The 24,466-nt window shown below is 43.1% G+C and overlaps 1 protein-coding gene across 6 annotated transcripts in view; it reads right to left on the bottom strand.

Moving 5' to 3' along the window:
- Positions 1-24,466, bottom strand: part of CCDC91 (coiled-coil domain containing 91) — an 843,537-nt gene that overhangs the window by 287,836 nt on the left and 531,235 nt on the right. For all 6 annotated transcript variants that reach the window (XM_029599989.1, XM_029599990.1, XM_029599992.1 and 3 more), the window contains exons 9-10: positions 8,211-8,303; positions 8,016-8,084 (exon numbers count right to left, since the gene is read on the bottom strand). In XM_029599989.1, coding sequence (XP_029455849.1) covers positions 8,016-8,084; positions 8,211-8,303 — 162 coding nt within the window. The remainder of the gene's footprint in view (positions 1-8,015; positions 8,085-8,210; positions 8,304-24,466) is intronic.

Raw genomic sequence — 24,466 nt, 5'->3', positions numbered from 1 at the left:
GGGACCATATGGTATCACCACAGGAGAGAAGGGCAAATTAATTTTTCCTTCTTCATTTCTCTTTCTAAAAACCTTACGCAATCCTCAGTAGGGAGATGCACGTCCACCATCTACTGGAGATGGAGAATACTGGCGGGCTGATGTCATGGCAGAAATATATTATACCGTGATGTCAGCTTTGATCCATCTCCATCTGCTGGTAGAGGTGCATAACCCACTTGTTCTGGATCCACCTGTCTAAATGCTAAGAAAATAATTATTGTTACAGAGGAAAATAAAGTTCCAGGGCAGATCCTACAGCACTGCACTATTTATTGCCCTCCACCGAAAGAACTGACCAGATAATCTTACTCTCTGGTTTCCTATCTTTAATTAGTTTACAATCCACAACCACTGTTGTTAGCCAAAGGTGGGTCATGGCCCACTCACTTAGAACTCAGGCTCACACAATCAGGGCTGTCCAACACCAGAAGAAGAGGCCTGAAGGATGCCCATCACAGTTCCCAACCAAGGCGGCCAAGGAGGGAGAAGGCCACTTCAGACCCATCCCAGAGCGGCTGAAAAAAGGTCTGGCAGTGCCTGAAGAAGATACCCTGTGTGCGTGTGTGTGTGAGCATGTGTGTGTGTATTTGTGAGTGTGGAGCCTGTGTGTGTGTGTGCGCGTATATGTGTATGGGGAGGGCGGGCGGGGCCTTGTATGTCTGTGCCTGTATGTGTATATGCATTAGTGGGATCCTGTATGTGTGGTGTGGCAGCGTGCAGTATTTGTGAGCCTATCTGTATGTGGTCTATGTGTGGCAGCCTGAGAGAGATAGGGCTTTGCAGACAAAACATATTAGCAAAAGTGTATCCAGCATTTCTCAGTTTGTCTGGTTCACAACTGAGTAAATTTTCAAAACCAAAGAAAAGTGTAAAAGATAAATATTCATTTTAAAATGAACAAATTATGAGAAGAGAGCGAGCGTGTGTGTTTGAGAGAGAGAGAGAGAGAGACAGGGCTTGGCAGACAGAGCATATTGTCTTTGCATAGTGCATCTTCCACTGTTTAGGTCACCACCTGGAGGGCACAGACATACATGACAATGTGACCAACCAATTAAGCTTTTTAGATATAGCAAATGTTGCTTACCTGATGTAACAGGGGTTCTCACAGGACAGCAGGATGTTAGTCCTCACAAATGGGTGACATCGAGGATGGAGCCCACCACGGAAAACTCTGTCAAAGTTTAAACAGAACTTTGACTGGCCCCTACTGGCATGCCTAGCAAGGCACTGACCCTGCAGCCAGCAGGGGTCTCCCTTCAGTCTGATTTTCAAAGCTACAGGCAGTGCCTAAAAAGTAAAAACAAAACAACCCAACACCGCGGGGTGGCGGGCGGGTTTCGTGAGGACTAACATCCTGCTGTCCTGTGAGAACACCTGTTACATCAGGTAAGCAACATTTGCTTTCTCACAGGACAAGCAGGATGGTTGTCCTCACAAATGGGTGAGTACCGAGCTGAGGATGTCCTGACTTGCACCAAATGCACCCAATGACGTGCAACAGGCACAACAACCTGGGGTGGAATTTGGTAAAGGGGCATCCGCACCCTACCGGGAAGGTGGAAGGGTGTTGGTACATCACGTTGGAAAAAGGTTACGCAAGACAGATTGGCCGAAGATGGAGTCCTGTCTTCCAGCTTTGTCCAAACAATAGTGGGCTGCAAAGGTATGGAGAGAACTCCAGGTTGCAGCTTTGCAGATGTCAGGAAGCGGCACCGATCGAAGGTGTGCCACTGACGTCGCCATGGCCCTCACAGAGTGTGCTTTCACACGGTCTTGAAAAGGAATGCCAGCTTGCTGATAGCAAAAAGAAATGCAGTCCGCCAACCAGGAGGAAAGAGCCTGCTTACCCACAGGATGTCCTAACTTGTTAGGATGGAAAGAGACAAATAATTGAGTGCTCTTCCTGTGAGCAACTGTACGGTCTAGATAAAAAGCTAGAGCTCGTTTGCAGTCTAGGGTATGCAGAGTCTGTTCCCCGGAGTTGGAGTGGGGCCTGGGAAAAAAGATAGGTAGTATGATGGATTGATTAATATGAAACTCAGAAACTACCTTAGGTAAAAATTTAGGGTGAGTGCGGAGTACCGCCCGGTCCTGCAGGAGCTTAGTGTAAGGCGGATAGGTAACTAGGGCATGCAATTCACTAACCCTGCGAGCTGAAGTGACAGCCAAAAGGAATAACACTTTCCATGTGAGATACTTTAATTCACAGGAGTGCAGAGGTTCGAAAGGAGGTTTCATTAGACGACCAAGAACCAGGTTAAGGTCCCAAGATGGGGCCGGAGGACGTAAGGGTGGCTTCAGATGGAGCAAGCCTTTAAGAAAACGTGTTACCAGGGGTTGTACTGAAATAGGGACACCCTGTACACCTTTATGGAAGGCGGCTACCGCACTGACATGCATCCTAATGGAAGAGGTCTTTAGACCGGATTCTGATAGGTGCCATAAATAGTCCAAGAACTTAGAGATTGGACAGGAAAGGGGATCAAGGGACTGAGAAGTGCACCATGATGTGTACGTTTTCCATTTATATGAATAGGATCTTCTGGTAGAGGGCTTTCGTGAAGCTATCAGGACACGAGAAACTGAATCCGAAAGGTTAAAAGGCTGAAGGACTAACCTTTCAACATCCATGCCGTCAGGGACAAGGCTTGGAGGTTGGGATGGAGGAGGCATCCGTGTTTTGAGTGAGCAGATGCGGATCCGTTCCCAGAGGGATGTGCCTGCGGATGGAGAGATCCTGGAGTATGGGAAACCACACTTGGCGTGGCCAGTGGGGTGCTATCAGGATCATGGTTCCTCCGTCCGGGCGTAGCTTCACGAGAGTCCTTGACAGAAGAGGAAGTGGAGGGAATGCATAAAGCAGACCTGTCGTCCACTTGAGGGAGAAGGCATCTCTCGGCTGAAAGGTTGGCTCCGAATGAGAGAGCAGTAATCGTCCACTTTGTGGTTCTGAGGGGACGCAAAGAGGGTCTATGCGGGGGAAAACCCCACTTGTGAAACAGGAGGTCACTACCAGAGGATCGAGTGACCACTCGTGTGGCTTGAAGACACGGCTCAGCTGGTCTGCCAATACATTGTCTACTCCCGGCAGGTAAGTGGCCCTGAGGTACATAGAGTGGGAGAGGGCTTCCGCCCAGATCTGCACAGCTTCCTGACACAGAAGGAAGGAGCCTGTGCCTCCCTGCTTGTTTATGTACCACATGGCCACTTGGTTGTCCGTCTGGATTAAGATTATCTGATGGAATAGATGATCTTTGAAAGTTCGGAGTGCATAGCGGATTGCGCGAAGTTCCAGGAAATTTATCTGGTGTTCGGCTTCCTCTTTGGACCATAACCCTTGGGTTTTGTAATTCGTCCACATGGGCTCCCCAACCGATGTGAGAAGCGTCGGTGGTTAGGATTACTTGCGGATCCGGTGGAAGAAAAGGTAAGCCCTGAAGGAGGTTGACCTGAGTTGTCCACCAGGTTAAGGATAGGCGCAGGGCCTGTGTGACTGTGACTATGGAGGATAGAGGCTGAAAAGCTTGAATCCATTGGTGTCGTAGAGTCCATTGTGTTACTCTCATGGCTAGTCGGGTCATGGGAGTGACTTGAACCGAGGATGCCATGTGTCCTAGGAGAATGAGGAAACTGGCGAGCCGTGGCAGTGTTTTGAGACTGGAGCTGGCGAGCCAGGGATATTAGGGTGTGGACCCTCTGAAGAGGAAGGTAAGCCTTTGCCTGCAAGGTGTCCAAGTCTGCTCCAATGAAGGATAAGGTTTGAGACGGGACTAAGCAAGATTTCTCGTAATTGACAAGAAACCCTAAGGAAAGGAGTGTTTGAATTGTCAATTTTAGGGAGGATTGAGCTATGTGTTGGGAGGAGGCCCTGATTAGCCAATCGTCCAGGTAGGGGTAGACGTGGACACCTTCCTTCATTAGGAATGCTGCTACCACTACGAGACATTTGGTAAAGACTCGTGGGGCAGAAGCCAGACCGAAAGGTAGGACACGGTATTGATAATGGTCGTGGCCTACAAGAAACCGCAGATATTTGCGATGGGATTGTGTGATCGCAATGTGGGTATAAGCGTCCTTGAGGTCGAGAGAGCACAGCCAATCCCCCTTTTGCAGTAGAGGGAGCAGCGCGCCCAGGGTTACCATCTTGAACTTTTCTTTTTGCAGATACTTGTTGAGGGCCCGAAGGTCCAGAATTGGACGTAGCCCCCCTGATTTCTTTGGTATTAGGAAGTATCTGGAATAGAATCCTTTCCCTTGTTGACAAGGAGGGACGGGTTCTATAGCATTTGATTGTAGAAGAAGGGATACTTCTTGATGTAATTGAGTGAAATGGCTGGTTAGACTCCATGCCTGAAGGGGCGGGGAGTCTGGCGGAAGTGTTATGAAGTTGAGGTGGTAACCCTGTGCGATAATTGCTAGCACCCACTGATCTGAGGTGATCTGTTTCCAACGGTGTAAGAAGTGGAACAGTCGACCCCCCACAGGGATGTGTGGAAGAGGGAGATGGCATGTGCTCAATACAGGGAAGTCAAAGGCCTGCCGTAGGCCCAGGAGGTGGGGCTACAGTAGGTCTTTGCTTTCTCGGCTGACGAGGCTGAGGCCTGTTAGAGGACCGTGCAGGACGAGCCCTAGTTGACGGAGGGTAGTAGCGACGTGGTCGAAAGAACGACTTCTTAGAGTCCTTCTTTTGCGATTGCTTGGAGGTCACCTCAGGTGGGACAGATGAGAGTTGTTTCAACGTCTCATGGTGGTCTTTTTAACTCCGCCACAATCTGTTGAATTTGCTCTCCAAACAAATTGTCGCCTAAGCAGGGCAAATCAGCAAGACAATCTTGGACTTCTGGGCGAAGGTTGGATGACTTTAACCAAGCCCAACGTCTGGCTGAGATGGCTGTGGCTGAAACCTTCGTGGAAGCATCGAATATGTCATAGGCAGTCCTAATCTCGTGCTTCCCTGCCTCAAATCCCTTGTGAAGAAGGGCTTGAAGCTGTGGTTGGTATTGGTCCGGCAACGTGTCAGCATAGTCTTGCATCTGCTTAAAAATGGCTCTGTTGTATTGAGTCATGTAAAGTTGATATGAAGCTATGCGTGAAATCAACGTAGCTCCATGATACACTTTCCGTCCTACACTATCCAGGAACTTGTTGTCCCTGGTAGGTGGGGTAGAAGAGTGCGGCTTAAGACGCTTGGCCTTCTTCTGCGCGGACTCAACCACAACAGAGCGATGATCCAGTTGAGGTTTTGGAAACCTGGTGCTGACTGGACAAGGTATGTGGAGTCAGCTTTCTTGTTAACTGGTGACACCGATGAAGGAGATTCCCAGTTTTTCTTGAGCAGATCCAAAAACACCTGGTGTATAGGGATGGAAGCGATGATTTTTGGAGCATCCAGAAATTGAAGTAGTTCCATCATCTGGTGTCTGTCATCAGCTTCAGATTGTAGTTGAAAAGGTACAACTTCTGACATTTCTTTCACAAAATTAATGAAAGATAGATCCTCAGGAGGAGATCTTTTTCTACTCTCTGTAGGAGATGGTGGCAAAGGCAGATCTGTGTCAGAAGAGGTATCATCATCATCACCCCAGGTATCGTAGGGATCATGTGTGGCTTGTAGCCCTTATGGACCTGGCTGAGGCTCTGAAGGCATCGATGGAAACCGAGGTGGAATCGGTGCAGTAGGTGGAACCAGAAATGGCATCGATGGCTTCGGTGCTGCCGATGGAATCGGTGCCTGGCGCGGAATCGATGGAGCCGAAGGATAATCGGTGGAGATATACCAGAAGGTACCGATGGAACTACCCCGGAAGGGGGAATTCGAAATGGTGTTTCTCCTGCCGATGAGAAACCAGTCGGAGACGGTGGAGTTGTCGATGGCACTGGAATCACCGATGGGAAGGGCCGTCATGAGTGCCTCCATGCGGCTCAGTAGCGGTGCTAGCGCTTGTATCAATGGCTCGGTGGTCGGTTCCCTCCTCGGTGGCGAAGCCGGTGCCGGTGTCGGTGCCGGGGGCGGCACTGGAACCGGTGCCGGAGACGGTGCCGATGGAGGTTGTAATTTCTTCATCGCTTTCTCGATGGCCTCCTGGACCAGCCGGTCCAGTTCTGCCCGGAGACCAGGGGTAACCATACCTGGCTCGACGGGAGAGGGAGGCTGAGGCAGGGCCGGAGGGACCACCGTAACCGGTGGGATCACGGCCCCCTCACCCCGAGAGGGTGAGGGTTTCCTCGATGCCGGCGAACGAGACGTGGAGGGCATCCGGTCTGTTCGCGGCTTCTTTGTCGGTGGCTCGGCTTGAGCAGAGGTCGATGGCTGTGGATCCTCGACAGGCCGAGACTTATGCCGTCGATGGCGGTGCTTTTCTTTCCGATCCCCTCGCCCATCCGGGGAAGGGACGGGAGTCGACGGCCGAGAAGCGATCGATGGCGGACGGTCACCGGAGGGTTGACGATGATGGTACAACTTCGACGGTGCCGGTTCCGATGACGTCGATGCTATCGATGGCGTTGGGGTTGGTGCATGGAAGAGGAGCCCCATCTTCTCCATCCTGGCTTTGCGACCCTTGGGTGTCATTAAGGCACATTTGGTGCAAGTCAGGACATCATGCCCACTACCCAAACACATTACACAAACCCTGTGGGGGTCTGTGATGGACATAGTCCGGGTACAATCCGGACAACGACGGAACCCCGTTGCCATGGCTGGAAGCCAAAATTTAGGCTGGGGATCGGTAAGTGCCTACAGGCCTCGAGGGCCAAAATCGACGGCAGTCGATGGAAGAAGGCAAAAAACTTACCGGGTTCCGTAAGATGACTAAAAAATTTGTCGAAGGGAGACCCCTGAGGGGCAAATTTTCTTAGGAAATTAATTTCCAAATTCCTGTCAGGAACGTGGTTAGAGAGCTCCTTTCACCGCGTGGCAACTGCTGCGCGGAAAAAAGAAGACTGAAGGGAGACCCCTGCTGGCTGCAGGGTCAGTGCCTTGCTGGGCATGCCCAGTAGGGGCCAGTCAAAGTTCTGTTTAAACTTTGACAGAAGTTTTCCGTGGTGGGCTCCATCCTCGATGTCACCCATTTGTGAGGACAACCATCCTGCTTGTCCTGTGAGAAATATAGATTGCTTCCAGAAATGTGTATGTGGTAAATATTTGAAATAATTGAGTTTAAAATGCTTAAAGTGTCACTCACAATCCATAACAGCTGTTGCAGACTACATAGAAATCCAGCGTCAGATACACTCTAAGGCATTATTTGTAGGTAAGAGTATAACTAGCTTGGCTCAGATCTGTATGCCCAGTGCCCACTTATGTTAACCATGGGCCCCCTCAAAAAATGAGTTCTGGCTATACCCCTGTGTGAAATCAAAATGGAAAATTTATAAACATTTGACTCAACTCAGATTGCCACAGTTTGAAACTTGGTTCAGATATATATATATGTAGACTAATTACTGTATTACAATTATTTAAATATTCACATTTCTTTGGGAAGATCTATAGGACTCTAAACCAATTTAAGTAAATCTCTGGGAAAAAGACATTAATATCTGGATAATGGTAACTGATTATTTTATTTAGAGTCAAATATTTGCAGAAGTAAATCTAGATTCAAATTGGATAAAAGCAGATTCATCTACTTTCTATAACAAATGTTAATTTCCTATCACAATTTGTACAGCTGACAGGATTATCCTTATAAGATGGGCAGCTATTAACAGCTATAGATACATCCCTTTACTAAAGTAATTAAATTTGTAGTTAACCGTGAATCCACTTCAATTATCTCAGAGTGGGGGGGGCTATTTATTAACCTGTGATGATATGTTAACATGTCAGAGATTATTTGTACATAGACCACACTGAGATTAATTGGGGCTTATTAACTAACAGTTTAATAAATAAGCCCCTCAGTTTGCTACTGAACTCAAATTGCCAAAAGCATTTTGCCTCTATTTTCTATTTGAGATGGAAATACCTTTGCAGCAGCTAGCAATGCCTCTTTGCTTTTCTGCTTTTCTTCTGTCACACATTTTTCTAACACTTCCTAGAAACAAAAAGCAAATAAACCCAGAGTATAATAATTGAAAGAAAAGTAAATCTGTATACAATTCTAAGGTTATACCTAGAAATAAGATGTTACCCTTATACTAAGTTAAAAATGCAGACTAACCTTTTGCTCCTGTAACTGTTGTGCAAAAACCTCTTTTATTTTTTCTTCCAGTTCTTCCTTCTCTTTATCCAACATGTCAAAAAGTCTCTGGCACTGTAAAAAAAAAAAACAAAAACAAAAGAAAAAAAAACTATTAAATTGTTTATACAAATTGAGGAATGGCCATGTATTAGACTTAGAGCAAATTGAAAACTAATATTGTAAAAACTTAAAAGTCCATATTTAAAATGACATGATGCAATTAAGTGGTTACAACACTGTTATAACTCCTGCAATAGTACCCTCTTTGATCCAAGAAACGTTATTTTACCATTCATGCTGCAGTTTACTCAACAATGATTGTTTAGTAAGAACAGTAATAAGGGGAAGCACCTCCAGGCTGAAGTGCCTGAGAAGGAAATATTAATTTAGAACATAAGAAATTGCCATACTGAATCAGACCAAGGGTCCATCAAGCCCTGCATCCTGTTTCCAACAGTGGCCAATCCAGGCTACAAGTACCTGGCAAGTACCCAAAAACTAAGTATATCCCATGCTATTGTTGCTAGTAATAGCAATGGCTATTTACTAAGTCAACTTAATTAACTCCAAGAACATATCCAAACTTTTTTTAAACCCAGCTATACTAACTGCACTAACCACATCCCCTGTCAACAAATTCCAGAGTTTAATTGTGCGTTGAGTGAAAAAGAATTTTCTCCGACAATATTTCCTCTCAGGTGAGCTGTTGCTCAGCTGAGAGGGAATAAAGAGTGTTTCGCCCCATGGTGGTTATGCCCTTCCTTTTACTGGATGGCAGGGAAGGGTCAGGGGAAAAAGTCAGGCAGGTGAATGCAGGTCAACAAGTAATGGTATAGAAGGGGCCCAGCCAGATGACATGCCTTCTTTCCCCTTTTTCTGCAGGCCATGGAGTAAGGTAAGTCCACCTTTGGTGCTGGTGGTCCACTCTACATGGCTCCCCAGCAACCTGATCTCCCTTGTCAGAATCGCATACCCCTTCTTTGCTGCTCCTATTTTTGGATTCCCTGGTTTGCCCTCTTTGGGGGCTCCCAGGCTTCCCCTCACCCTCCTCTTCCACTCCCAGTCAACACTCTCCCTTCTCTAGCTGAGCTGTTTGTGGAGTCCACAGAGTCCCTCTGCTGTGCCATATCCATCTTCTGAGAGGTATATTCTGTGCACTAGTGCCCAGGAAGGGAAAACATAGCATGACGGACCACCCTGTGAGTAGAATGAGAGTAGCCGGGAATACTGATAATTAGACCCTGGCTTTTCTATCATTCACTACTATTGCTTGCTTGAAGGACCCTACTTTGATAGTGGACATGTTTAGTTATGTGGATATAATAATAAGGGGCTGTTGGGACTATGGTGGATGGGGGTGGCTCAGTTATGATGATAAGTTTAGTAAGAGGATAGAGGGTGACAAGCAATTATCCTAGGGTAGTAGGACATAGACATGAATGAGGGATTTGGAGAGGAACGTGAAGAACCACGAGGGATAGCAGGTGCAGTCTTTTTGAGGCCACTTCTGGGCATAGAACCCTCCAAGCAGGAACAGCAGCAGCAGACACACAAAATATCTGCTACAGGTTTAACAGTATAATGGCTCCTACCAAGAGTCCTGCAAATTCAAACATTTGTGCTCCATTTGCAGAGTGGACGACTCCATGCTCAGTTGCCCCAATAAGGTTAATGATAAAGCAGTCTAGCAATCTATGTAAAGTACCATGTCGAGCATAACACCCATGCTAGTTAGGTTATGCCGCATGTCGCCATGGCTGGCATCTTATAAGAGAACCAAGTGATAGTTTTGTGTGAGGTTTTCAAATTTGGCTTCAGGATCCCCTAAGAGTGCTCTTCCAACAGCACCTTTTCCTGCAATGCACCATCCACAGTGCAAAATAAAGGGGTGCTGCAGGACAAGATAGATGCGGAGCTGAGACTGGGTCAGATTGACAGTCTATTCCCAGATCTCTTTGCTTGAATCTAATTGTGTCCCATCCTGGCTGTTGTTCCCAAGGAGCCCAGCAAATTTAGGGTCATCACATTACCTGTCATACCCAGAGGGGTAGTTGGTTAATGATTTCCAGCCCCATGAGCTATGTTCAGTCAAATAAATGTTGTTCAACAGTACATGTTATCAAGTTAGGCTCTTTAGTAGGGAAGCACAGCTGGCAAAAGCCAATATCAAAACTACCTTTTTTGCTGTTGTGCATCCATTCAGACAGTAACTATATTTTAGGTTTGCAGTTTTAGGGCCAGTACTATATGAAATTATGCATTCCTCTGGGCTGTTCAATCTCACGTGCATACTTCGAAACTTTTAGTGCCTTTGTCCACTGGGTGACAGCGCAGGTGGCTAGGAATGATAATATTGTGCATTATTTATTTATTTATTTATTTAAAAGTATTTATATACCGCTTTTCAAAACAAGGTTTTTTTGTCATTACCTGGACAACTTCCTCTTTGTAGGCTCAACTAGATTGGAGGATACACAAAGCTGATACATTCTTTCCAGAAGGTCACAAAGAAGCTTGGTATTCTCTTAGCTCTGGATAAAGTGGAGGGCCTGGTCACAGCGCTAATGTTTTGGGCATAGAAATGGACTCAGTAGAAATGGTGTTATACCTGTACAGCAATAAGCTGGCAGAGTTACAGAGCTTGATGTAGACAATGGGGAAAGCTAAAAAGGTGACTCTAGGAGGGATGAAATCTGTGTTTGGGCATTTGAGTTTAGCATGCAGAGTAGTTCCAATGGGTAGAATGTTTTGCACAGAATGAGTCTCCATGGTGGAGGTCTGCTGTCACCACTATTACATCCAAATCACACAATCCATTTGGGAAGATCTGTGAGGTATGGGGATACTTTTTGAGGGCCTACAATGGTTTTTCTATTTGGTAGATGATATCCAGCAGAGATCTGAATCAATTCTCTGAAGCCTCAAAAGGGAAGGGGTTTCTGTGTTTATTGTTGAGGGGCCCTGGATGTGGCACCTTGGCTTGCAAGCTGGATGGATTTGGTGGTGATTAGCAGCATAACCTTCTTGGAATTGTTCCTGATTGTTGTGGCCCTGGCAATTTGGTACTCGATATTGGCCAATAAGAAAATAGTGTTCTGGTGAGAGAACCTAGGTGTGGAATAGGTGATCAACATGCAGTTAGTTAAGTGTAGATTGGTCACACTTCTGAGGGAATTTATTCTGCAATGTCTGAATTTGAACATTTATATTTATGAGTTTTTAACTGTAATCTGATTTGGACATTTTATTGGATTTTGCAGAATATAAGCATGTTAAATAAATAAACATTTGTGAAATGTATAAACAATAACCTATGTACTAAACCCTCATATATATAACAACAAAAATTGTTTCTCTGAATGAATTTACTCCTGTTTGGATGTTTTCAATGCAAGCAGAAATTTAAATAAATAACAAAGTCTGAGACCTATGATTATAAGGGTGATGTGGTGATTGAAGGAATCTTGTGGGATGTGGACCCACATCTAAATATGAACCTCTCTCCTTCTTTCATTTAGATAATTTTCTTCATTCAGAGAAACAATTAATGCTATTATGTGTGTGTATGTGAGAGGGTTTAGTACATAGGTTATTGTTTATACATTTTGGGAATGTTTTGACTTTTGGTGGTTTTATTTTTATTTTTAAATAAACAAACATGACAGTTTAGGCACAGCATGTGTTGGAAGAAAAAAGAACAGTATTGCTGATATGCTCTCTTCTTTCAAGTGATCTCTTTTCAGGCAGCTGACTCTGGGAGCAAACTAGAATGGTATATCAGCAGAGAAAGATTTAGGGTTTTGGCACCTCTAGGCACTGTTGCTACTGTCATGCCCTTCTCCACCCTGGTAAGGTCAGTAAACAGGGAGCAGGAGGTTTAAGATACAACAACCCACAGTTTGCTGTGACAGCTAAGGGATAGATTCTGTGACAAAAACTGGAAAATTCTGAAGACAGTGACAAATATTTACATCTTTTATATTATGTTCTAAAAAATCAAATAATTTTCCAACTTTGGTTATGTCTGTATTATTTGCTTTTATTGTGCGAGGAAAGGGGATCTTAAATATCAGTACAAAGATGAGATTTCAGGGATGAGCAGAAGAGAAGGAGAGGATCAGGATGGAAAGGAAAGGAGGAGGGCTAGGAATGGGGTGAGGAGAAGGTGGAAAGGACTGGGGATAGGAGGGAAGAGTATGAGAAGGAAAGAGGAAAGGGAGGATGGAGATGATCAAAGAAATGGGGATATTCAGGAATATAGGTTGGAAGAAAAGGAGGAAAAGGGAGGGGAGGTTCTGGGATTAAGAAAGGGGAAGATAGAGTAGTATATGTTGGGGGGGGGGGGGGGGGGGTTCTAGGATCTGGAGAAAAAGGAAAGGAAGGAAGGGAGGTTCCAGGATCTGGAGCTTAGAATTCAAGATCAAGGGAAAGAGAACCTGAATTGCAGTGAGGGGAGAGGAGGAAGGTGACTTACTGTGCTCCAGTCTTGCTACCACTTACATCTTCTCTTTATCCTCTCAATCTGGCACACACACACACCCCAACAACAATCTCTTCTCTTTCATACAAACAAGCAATGCCCTTTTCCTAACCAACTGATCCACTCTCATTCTCTAGCCTCTCTTCTTGCCTTAAAGGATCCCCATTCAGCCCCTCTTAACCTTACCAAAATGACCCTGCTTAGCTCCTTGGGAGATGGGAGAGGGACTAGATCAGAAAACAAAGGACTGTTTTACCAATTAGTCTACCAGTTCACCCAGTCTATCTGCAACTCATAAAGACTATCCTGGATTTTAAGCCTGAAGTTGCCCCAGATCCCCCAGACCCCTCACCCAGTTATGTTTTCACTTTTAAGATGTTTACCATCACTTTCACCAGATATTAGGCAGAAGCAAATATATGCAAGTAAAAGAATTCCGCATGTCACAGGCTATAAAATAGCAACATCCATGCATAAATGTTGGCACCCCCCCACACACAAAGAATGCCCCTGACCCACCCCTTTTTTATATGTGCAAATTTACTTCTGGTCCCTGCTTTATATACATATGTTGCGGTTTTTAAAATAGCATACACTTGTGTTGATGCTATTTTATGCGTGCATGCACTATTTTTTATATGGCAAATTTTAAAAACTTGGCGCATGCCAAAGCCGAGAGATACGTAGGTACGCAGGTTGACATGACAAGAAGATTTTAAAAGCTGCCTGCATATGCACATACTTGCTGCTATGCACACAAATAAAAAATTATAAAAAAGGGGCCGATGAGGGCGTAGTCTGGGCAGGACATGAGCATTCCTGAATTTTAACTTGAAATGAGTATGTAAATACTTATGTAGACAGGTGCATGCAGGGGTCCCCAGCCGCATACCTTTATTTTTGCTATGGATGATATGTAAGTAATAAAATAAAGATAAACAGACAGATTGGCAGGGTTTTAAGGGTCAGGGCTAACAGGGGAGAAGGGAGGCTATTAATCTTGGGGGTTTGAAACTGGGAACAAACTGTTAAAACTGGGAAATGTGTCAAATGCTTTGGCATATGTATCTTTTAAAATCCTCCAATGTACGTCTTAGAAGCAGCATTACATGCATAGGCGCTCATCCACTTAAAACTGTATGCACATGTGCAATCAGGCTATTTTATAACATGCATACACATAAACACGTATGCTATAAAATAGCCATGTCCCTGGGCATGGGCAACGAATAAAAGTTACCATCCCTGCACGCATCTTTTGAAAATGTACCTCTGAATATCTAATGCTAATCCAAACTTAAAGCCAAATGCGGAGTGTGGGAGGGAAAGCAGGAGCCAGTAGGGGAGATGGTGACCCAAAGGGGAGAGGAAAGGACTCCTCTCCCTTTTTTTCCCTCATTGGCTCCCTCCAATCTCTCAGGTGGCCGACCAATGAATTCTCTGGGTTGGGCTGGCCGCCGGGTGATGTCACCATATGGCCATGCACCACAGTGGGAAGAGAATCTGGAAGAGGTTGAACCAGCCACAGAGCATGGCTGCCATGTGAGCAGAGGATGGACCGTTCAAAGCTACAGGGTCCCTTTCCCCTGTTGCACCCCTTCCCGCCACAGATGGACTGCCTTGATATCACTACTGGCTAGTGAGTAACCTGACCAATTTCTCTACCTCAGCCACCAAAAGGGAGGGAGGGAGGAAAGAAAGCCTTGGCACTATAACCAATTTTTAGTTAATAGAAAGTTTTCCAGATAACAGAAAACAGCAGCCCATGATTTTTTTTGGGACAAGGAAAGTTTTCAGATAATGCAAGTTTTGATACAAAGTGCTGTATTATGTAACCACAATTAGCAAAAACCATGGCATTGAGAGTGACATCAGTAATACTATGCAACAATCCACATTCACACAGGGGGTAATTTTCAAAAGGAGTTACGCTCCTTTTGAAAATTACTATTGCTAAAATTACTATTTTAGCAATTTTCAAAAGTCATTTATTCGAGTAAAATGCACTTACTCGAGTAAATCCTATGGACATTTGTAGCAAATTTCAAAAGCCCACTTACTCAAGTAAAGTGCATTTAAGTACAACCTGGTTTAAGTCAAGTAAATGATTTTTAAAATCTGGCTCTAAATATGGCAGTAAGATATTGCTGGGAAACTGTGTTTTAGTGGACCCTTGGGCCGGCCTGCGGGAGACTGGAGGAAGATGGACTATAGTCTCTTTTAGGGACAGGCCGGGAGGCGGATACCAGGCAGGAGGCGGACAACGAGCTTCACCCTGGAAGCCGGTACTCCCCCGGGAGGAGCCCGTGGGAGTCCAGTCGCTGGGACTTAGGCGATCAGAGTCTGGATCCAAAGCAGGATAGATACTGGAACTGGACTGGAACTGAAGCAAGACAGGTTACTGGAAGCGGACTGGAGCTGAAGCAAGACAGGTACTGGAACTGGACTGGAACTGAAGCAAGACAGGTTACTGGAAGCAAGCAGGAACTGAGGCCAGACTCGTGAGCCGGGGCGCAGCGAGTCTCAGGCAAGGACGGAGTTGCTTGGGGAAGCACACTCCGGGGCTCGGAGCAACTGAGAACCGCAAGGAACCCTGTTGCAAGGCAAGGCTCTAGGATCCGCGGCGGCCTTACATAGGCTGCCGCGTCTGACATCAGGTGTAAGGTGGAGTCTTCTGTGGTGGGAAAAGGCCTTCATAAGCGTGGTTCCTGAGCGCACCAAGGAGGGAGGCGTCCCGAAAGGGCTTCTCGGCGGTGTCCCTCCTGCGGGAACGCCTCGAAACCGGCGATAGACACCCCAAGGCGGAACGGGACCATGGAGGTGAGGGCCGGATCGTGACACTCGCAACCGGGACCACAACAGATATGACAAAAAATATGCAGGCATCATCTAATTACCAATTACTTATAACCAGGTAGCAGGGGAGTAAACTGCCTCTTCCCACATTATTGTATGTAAATACTTCTGAAATAATCCATACAATTTCAATACCCAAAAGTTTAAGCAGGTCAAAAAATCAAGATCAGAGGCTCTTCCAGTTAAACTTTATGTATTAATTTGAAACATTTTTAGAGAGACAGTGACAACATAGGGTAAGTGACCAAGTACTCTATGTCAAGTTATATAATCTCTCAGAACTGTTTCTAATTAGAACCCTTTTATCTTTGTTTTTTTTAAAGAAAGCAAAGAAAAGCATGTGAAAGATGTGGTTTCATTTCAAAAATTCTCATCTGAGATCCAAATTTTTAAATTATTGCTGGAAAGTACTGATGTCATGTGCATTTATCAAGAGCTACTGGCAAGGAAACCAGTAAAACTTTACCACGTATTATACAAACTCTCATAAAGATGACGGCAGCAATTTTAATCTTCTTGGAAATCCTCACCAAATGCTGGCAGTGTGAATCCAACATTTTGATTAATTCATTAATGGTCATTATTCTACTTGCAATACTGTTACGATTTCAGCTGCTATGAAGCCTCATCGTACTCTGATGATGATGCCTCTCCACCAGCAGAGGTCTCCTCAGAGCTTCGTTCCATGCTATCCACATAAGCTCCTCACTATTCAGCCTGTGGTACAGTCTCCTCGCCACCAGGAGTCTTCAGTAATCCTGCTCTTCAGTCTTGCCAAACTCCTCCTTGCTGGCACCACACCCAAGCCTCAGCCCTACATAACCCTGTCTATTCCCTGCTTTGATGCCTTTGCATCAAGTCTGTCTTGGCTCCTTGCCCTGGTCCCTATTACCCATGGCCTTCTGACCATTGCCTTGTGGCCTCTAGGCCTTCTGACCTTTGCCTTGCCTTGTGCCCTTTGGATCTTTTTGCCTCTTGTCCTGCCTTTTGGCCTATATAGGCCTTTGTCTTGCTCTGTGGCCTATCTAGGTTTCTCCATTGTCTTGCCCCTCAGGGCTTTCCCTGCCTAACAATGCTTTTGGATTTTTATGTTCCATGCCGTCCTTGTCTCGCCTTGTCCTGTCTTAGTCAATCTCCAATTCCAGTCCTTGACTGGACTCAAGCCTCAGTTTCAGTCCTTGCCTGCACATATGCCTCAGTTCTAGTCTTTGCCTGCATTTAAGATCCAGTTCCAGCCCTGCAGTCCAGTTCAGCCTTACCTTTACCAACTCCTGCCCTCACCAGCACTCACCAAGATATACTAGTGTCACAGCTAAGCCCTACTGGCCCCCAGATCACAAAAACGCACAGGGGAGGGGGGCTGGCTAGGCAGAATACTGGCCCTTGCCCTGTCCTGCCATCTTTTGGCACTCCCAGAATGATGTTCCCACAATAAGGACCTGCCGGTCTTAACAAATCCCTACCAGTTTAAAAATACGATTGGATACAGACCATATTAGCTATAGCATGAGCTGGATACATGACTCTCAAAGTAAAGTCATATTTGTACATTTTTAGCCGCTATTAAATTCTGTAGCAGTGAACATTAGGTCTTAATGGCCTGAAAGGTAAATATTTAACAACAAGAGTGTAAAATAAATATTTTCCTAGACAGTTACATTTTTTCTTGAAAGAGAAATCAACTTATATAATCCAAATAATAAATACATAATATTTATTATTTTTTGAATAAATAATAACTTTAGTGTTTTGTATTACATTTTGTTTATACATGAACATATTTTTTAATTTAATGTTAACAAATGTACATGTATCTTTTAGATAAAGATATTTGGCACTTAAAAATAATTCAGATTGATACAGAAAAGGATATTCAGAGAATGCAGTAGGCTGCTTCATTATCATTTGCCACTCCACCTTCTGATATGTTAATAATATTTGACATACTGTAGCACACTTTGAATGCTTCAGTGAAAAAGCATGCAAGAAATAAATGATAATTATATTATACTAAAAAACATGTATTCATTCATAAGTGTCTTTTTTACCCTCAGAAGTCCTTAGACATGAATACATTTATTTATTTAAAAGCATTTATGACCTGCCACTCTGAAAGCTTGTCTTTGGCAGGGCAGAATATAAATAAAAACATTATAATACATCAACAATATAAATAGCAGTAAAATAAATCAAAAACAATACATAAAAACCAGAAATGAAGAAAACATTATTTTAGTAATAGCAAGAACCAAACTCAGTCATTAGGCTCATCAAATAAAATGTAGTTTTCAAAAGGACATGACAGAAAAGCCTATTCAAAGTAGAAGGCTTTTACTTCTTTCCAAAAGGATGAATACAAATCTAAAAGTCATAATTCAAGAGGAAGAACATTCCATACCATATGGGCTGCCACAGAAAAAGCCTTAAGATGTGTTTCAGCCAATTGAAAACTCTTAATAGAAAGTATAGATAGCTTCTTTCCCTGTGATTTCAGAGAATGAATTGGTATAAAGAAAGAAATAGCAGCATGGATGTGATGTGGAACATTATCATAGGGAGCCTTAAATACTTGAGAAAGAATCTTAAACTGATTCTCGAATAATTGGGAAACTAATGCAAGTATACCAGTTTAGAAGAAATATGTTCATAGTATGTTGCTCCAGTAATCATCCAGGCTGTGGCATTCTGCACCAGCTGTATTACAAGAAACAGTAATTTTGGAAGTGCTACATACAATGATTACAATAATCTACCGGTAATTACGAAAGTATGAAATCTTATACAACAGACCTAAAATCACATGGTGACAGCATGGGCTTCAAACTTTTGATTAACTTTAATTTATTAACAGCAACTTTGTTGTAGCTCTTACTTGTACTTTTGACAATTTAGGGCTGGACTCACTAATGCTGTAAAGCATAGTGAATCCCGTGATAACAGGGGGCAGTCCTGCACTAGCCGGCAGCGATCGCACCGTGGCGGTGCGATCGCTGCCAGTGTTGCACCAAATAACTACACCATAAAAGGTGTAGTTATTCAGCGCGAAAATGACAGGGAAAAGCATGCGTGCTTTTCTCTGTCTGGGGAATCTTCGCGGAGTCGGCCCCGGGGCCGCCCCGACTCCTCCTCTTCCGGGGCCGACTCAGCCCCGAGCTAGCTATCGCACGTGTGCGATAGCTTTAGAAAATGACCCCCTTTAGTGTCAAGAATAAATCTCAGAACAAACAGGAATTGCTGCATTGCCTATCTTAAAGTGACTTATCCATAAAGCTTCAGCTTTACTCATGTTAAGAACTAAATTATTCTGTGACATTCGGGTTTCTATATTCTGCAAACTATTCAATATAAATTTAATTTCCATACTTAAATTCTGCATTTTTCAAAAAAAAAAAAAAAATTGGACAAAGTAGATCACAAAACATATACTAAAAAATTCCAAAAATTGGAATAATACCACCCTCAACTGGCCATCACCACTAACTCTCTCCTCTCAAACCAACCACCCCACTCCCTCTCTCGACAAACCCATCTGCAACAGTCTTAGCCATGATCACCCCATCCCAACCTCTGATTAAAAAGACAGGTTTCAAAGGCTTTATGAAATAGTCCAAACTCTGCCAACATTTTAATTTTTGGTGGCAATTTATTTCACCACTTGGCTGCCAACCCAGTGAAAGAACATGCCTGCATTTTGGCTCCTTGAATTTGTTTGTTAAACATCGACAAAGTAAGTTGGATAAAACAGATTGAAAATTACAATTGTATATTGGCATAAATTCAGAATGTTATTTATTTATTTAAATGTATAACACACTTCTATCAGAAAAAGTACTCAAAGCAGGCTACCACAAAAACATTAGCAAAAAACAGTTTATAAAAATAAATTAATAAAGTACTTTAGTAAAAGATAGCGGATAAATATTATAAAAGGATAGCCATAAAGGTCAATCCTTGATACCAACAGGATACATCTCAATGCGATATTTCCTATTCTAATTTGCTCTGAGTACCCAGATAGTAAGGAAGCCAACCAATTTAGAATAGGCATTCCTATCCCTAACTCCTATAACCACAAGCGTGAATCTACGGTATCATAAGCTGCTGTTATATCTAACAAACCATTAAATATATCTCATCTTATTCAGGTGCTCTGAAGGGGCCGATGTAATAAGATCCATAGTGAAACAGGTGCTAGTGGTCTGCACGAGTGTTGTTCAGCATGCGTGGCAAAACCTGGTGCCTCTTTGAGATGTAAAAAAAAAAATGTATGTAAATGACTTGCGAGCAGAAATCTGCGCAGAAATGAAATAACCATGCACATATGTGTGGTAGCAGTGCCATGTAATAAGCCGTGCTTGAATCTGTGCAGAAAATCCACACAACTGTTGTGAATAGCGAGAAAGTCTTGGGTCAACTGTTGGGATGATTTTAGTGATCCAGAAATATGACAGAAGGCCTGCAGGCCTGTTTTAATTAATGGGTGATAACTAAAACCTCATGCCAGCTATAACTACGGGTATAGGTTAGAGCGGAAAAGCATGGGAAATGCAGGATTGGCTGCATAGTTGAGAGTGGAAAATGCAGCACATGTTCCATTGGTTGGGTACAGTGGCAAGATCTACAGAGAGCAGTGATTGCTGAACACATATCAATAATTAGGGGAAACTCCACTTTCAGGCTGTATTAGTGTGTAATTTTGTCCCTTATTTATTTATTTAGAACTTTTCTATACCGACGTTCATGAATAGACATATCACATCGGTTTACAGCAAACCAAGGTTAGAAAATATGTATTACATTGAACAATGGATACATCGAACAAAGGAAACATCAAATATGGGTGACATGTAACAGGGATAGGCAGGAACATTGGTGAACGGGGATAATATCCTTCACCAATTGCATAACTACAGAATGAAAAACAGTGTATAGCAAGTCTAAAATGTATGCGGGTTGGTTATTTACCGGGACAGATAGTATATACATTGGTGGCACCTAATGGCAAGATGCTGAAGATGATTAAAATGGGAATTGTTAGAAGGAGGTGCAATGCTAAGGATCAATTAGAACATGATGCTTATGATCAAAAGATATGATGCTTAATATCAGGAACATGCTGGCCCGTGTCAGGCCGAAAAAGTAGAGTCAATGAGAGGTTGTCTGTTCTTTAGGGAAACGCTTGTTTGAACAGCCACGTCTTTAGCCTTTTCCTGAAAGTCAGTGGGCAGGGGTCCTGGCGAAGATCTGGGGGAAGAGCGTTCCATTGGGAGGGACCAGCTGTGGAGAAGGCACATTTCATTAAGAGAGGACTTGGTGGGAGGAGAGTACAAGATGCCTTTGTACCCTTCTGATTGGTCTGGAGGAAGTATGGTGGCGAAGAGGAATATTAAGCTCAAGAGAGGTTTGGTTGTGAATGGTCTTGTGTATCATCGTGAGGACTTTGTGAAGGATTCTGAATTTAATGGGGAGCCAGTGTATTCTTAAGAATGGGCATCATATGTTCTCCTTTGCTGGTGTTGGTCAGGATCCTTGCAGCGGTGTTCTGTAACATCTGTAGAGGTTTGGTGGTGTTTACGGGGAGGCCAAGGAGGAGGGAGTTGCAGTAGTTGACCTTTGAGAATATGGTGGCTTGGAGCACTGTCCGAAGTCGTGTAGGAGTAGGAGGGGTCTCAGCTTCTTTAGGATTTGTAATTTGTAGAAACATTCCTTTGTGGTGGTGTTGACAATTTTTTTTTAGGTTCAGCTGGTTGTCCAGAATTACTCCAAGGTCTCTCGTATGTGTAATGGGGGTCATTAGGGTTGTGGGGAGATGGTTGATTGCTAGGTCGTTGTCATCCTGTGGGTTGAGGAGGAGCTCGGTTTTTGCTGCTTAACTGATAAATCCAGTCAGAGTTAAGATTTAGCTCTTAATATGCTAGCTGTATTTAAGTAAGTGGTGATCTTATGCTTTTAATTAAGTCATGTTTCCATTTTGTGCTCAATATCTATCTTCTTCATGACCTTGAAGCTTGCAGATTTCAAGTTAGAAAAGGAGGGCTGTGTGAGATGTAGCAAAGGGGGTGGGGGTGGTGGAAGCTGCAAAGTATTCCAAGTTACTTCTAATAAAGGGGGAAGGAGGGGGAAGTTGTGAGCTATGAAGGGAGGCTACCTAATATCCCACACTGTGTGTCTGTGTTATGTTTTCTTTAAAAAAATATTCTGTACTCCATAGCAAAGTATGTACTGACCTTGTACACAATAATGTCTGTTTCTCACATTCTATTCACCATTTTAAGATACATTTACCATCATATCTTGTCAGTACTAACCTCTAATCATACATTCACACATACATGGGGCCTTTCCTGTACATGTCTGTCAACTCACACTAATACATTTCATCCCCAGCCTTTTCGGAAAGATGATCAGATGTTATCCCTAAATCTGTGTAGTAACTGGAGCAAAGAGAACAGTGGGCATAATCTTTCTTAGTGAATAAAAAACAAAACTGCAACTATATACAGTATATCTACCCTCTTCAACATTTATCTTCTCCCCCTCTGCCAACTCCTTGTAAATCTAAAGGTAACCCATTATATTTATGCCGACAATGTGCAGATTCTCATTCCGGTCACGGAATCTATCTCAAAAACCCTCACCTTCTGGAACAATTGCTTCCAGTCCATCAACCACCTTCTCTCCAGTCTCGTAAAGTTGAGACTGGAGAGAAGGTGGCCTTTATGCAAACCAAGATAATTTGCTGAAAGTACAGCATAGAGAGAAAATTTCTAGGATTGTTTGTACGCTTCCTTATTCATCTAAAACTACAGCTATAAAACAAAGCATATTGAAACATTGGACTTTATCATCTTTGACAGGTTTCACTGATCGACCTATTTTTGCCACAAAAAAAGGGTAAAAATTTAAGGGATAGGTTGAAAAGTAGAGTAGCATTAAAGATAGATACTTGTTCCTGTGGCCAATACCAATGTGGTCATTGTTCTGTCTGTTCTAATGTGTTACAGATTCAACAATATTGGGTTAAATCTAACACTCGTCCATACATTTTACCTGGATATTTCTCGTGTTCATCTGAAAGGGTTGTTTACGCTATAATATGCCCTTGTGCATTGATATACATTAGCCATACTAACTGAGCCATAAGACAAAGAATAGTTGAACAGAAGAGTAGTGTACGTAAAAAGAAAGAGTCACCTCCATTAGTAAGTCATTGGTTAGAGAAATCACATAGTGTAGATGACATAAAATTTTTTGTCATCAAGCAGTGTTATAACGCTGAGGGTGACACACAGCGTCTCCTTACTCAGTGGGAACAGAAATGCATCTTTGAATGGCAAACCTTGATGCCACATGAATTAAATGTTGAGATAGAGTGGGTAGCTTTTCTTTGAAGTTTTCATCTTAGGGGTGAGTGGGGTTGGATAAACATCGTTATTAATTCTGTTTGGTTTGGTTTGGTAATGGAAATGGCATGGTGGTATTTTAGGTATGGTATCGTAGGTGGTTGTTCTCTGGCGAGTATTGAGTGGTATGTTGTCGGGAGTTATTAAGGAAAGAGTGGGTAAATTGTTTAGTGTGATTGTTCGGGTGGTTGTTTGGGATGTGTTTGGAGGAATGTGGATGAATGGATGTTTCCGTGTGGATGGCTTTTGGATTTAATTTTTAGTTTGGAAGTATGAATGGATATTAAAGCATGGATATTTTTCGATTTAATTTTTAGTTTATTTGATAGGTTGTGGGTCTTGCCCACTTGCGCGTGATTACGTCATGGTGACGCGTCTAGGGTAGGGAGCGTATATTTGTTTTGTTATAATTTTTTGTAAGAGTTTAGGTGTGTGGGGTGTGTCTTGTGCAATGTGTGTTTTGATGGTGGGATTTGTTTGGAAGAGTGTGTTAGAATGGGTATAACATTGTGGGAGATTTTTTAGTTTGTTTGATATGTTGTTGGTGATGCTCGCTTGAGCGTGATGACGTTAGGGTGACGTGTCTGACATAAGGGGCGCTGATGTCCGTGGCTTACCTCCATAGGGCGGTGGCTGCTTGAAATTCGCTTTAAAAGCAAAGTAAGTCAAAGTATCGTTTACAGCGATTTTTTGTGACATTGGGAGTTTTGACCAAGCTGAGTTGTAAGCATTAAAAAATCAAGTAGGATACTGTTTATGAGAAGTGACATTTTGGATGCTGCGTTGAGGTATGGTAAAGGTTTGAAGTAGGGTGATTGGTGTTGGCACTGTTTTGTATGTTGGAGTACAGTGTGGATTTTGTGTGTTTATTGCTCTAGGCTTTGAATATTCATCGTGAAGACACAATCTTTAGTGCCCAGATATAAGCTGGTTTGGGGAAAGTTAAGAAGTATTTGGTGGTAAACTCAATACATGTGGACAGCCTGGGAACAAAATGAATTATAGATGCTTTTTGGAAAAAAACATTTTTCTTACACTTTTTGAAGGTAAATGTGTCTTATATGCTATGTCTTATGAGGTGACTAAATTTGAGTTTCTTTTCTCAGTGGTTACCATTCCCCTGAGGAAGCAGATAGTTGTGAATCAAGGGCCGCTTGTTAGGGTCAAACCACAGTGACAATATATATTGACGGATATATATTCAATTTCTATTTTAAATGTTTGCTCTTGATTTTAGAATTTTAAAATCTTTTAAAATCTGTTAAAATAAAGAATGGACATGATATAACATGATACAACACTTCCAATTAGGAGTAATTATAAACAAGCTATGTTACCGTAAATTCTTGGCACCTGTTTAATGATAGATTTTATTATGTTTTCCAATATTATTATTTGTGCCTTATTGTAAACCGTTATGATGGTACCTAACTTAATGACGGTATAGAAAAGTTATTAAATAAATAAATAAACAAATAAATAAATAAATAAATATG

This window comes from Rhinatrema bivittatum, chromosome 4 (assembly GCF_901001135.1).
Source record: "Rhinatrema bivittatum chromosome 4, aRhiBiv1.1, whole genome shotgun sequence".
Classification (NCBI taxonomy): domain Eukaryota; kingdom Metazoa; phylum Chordata; class Amphibia; order Gymnophiona; family Rhinatrematidae; genus Rhinatrema; species Rhinatrema bivittatum.
This window is presented reverse-complemented; position numbering and strand designations above follow the sequence as displayed.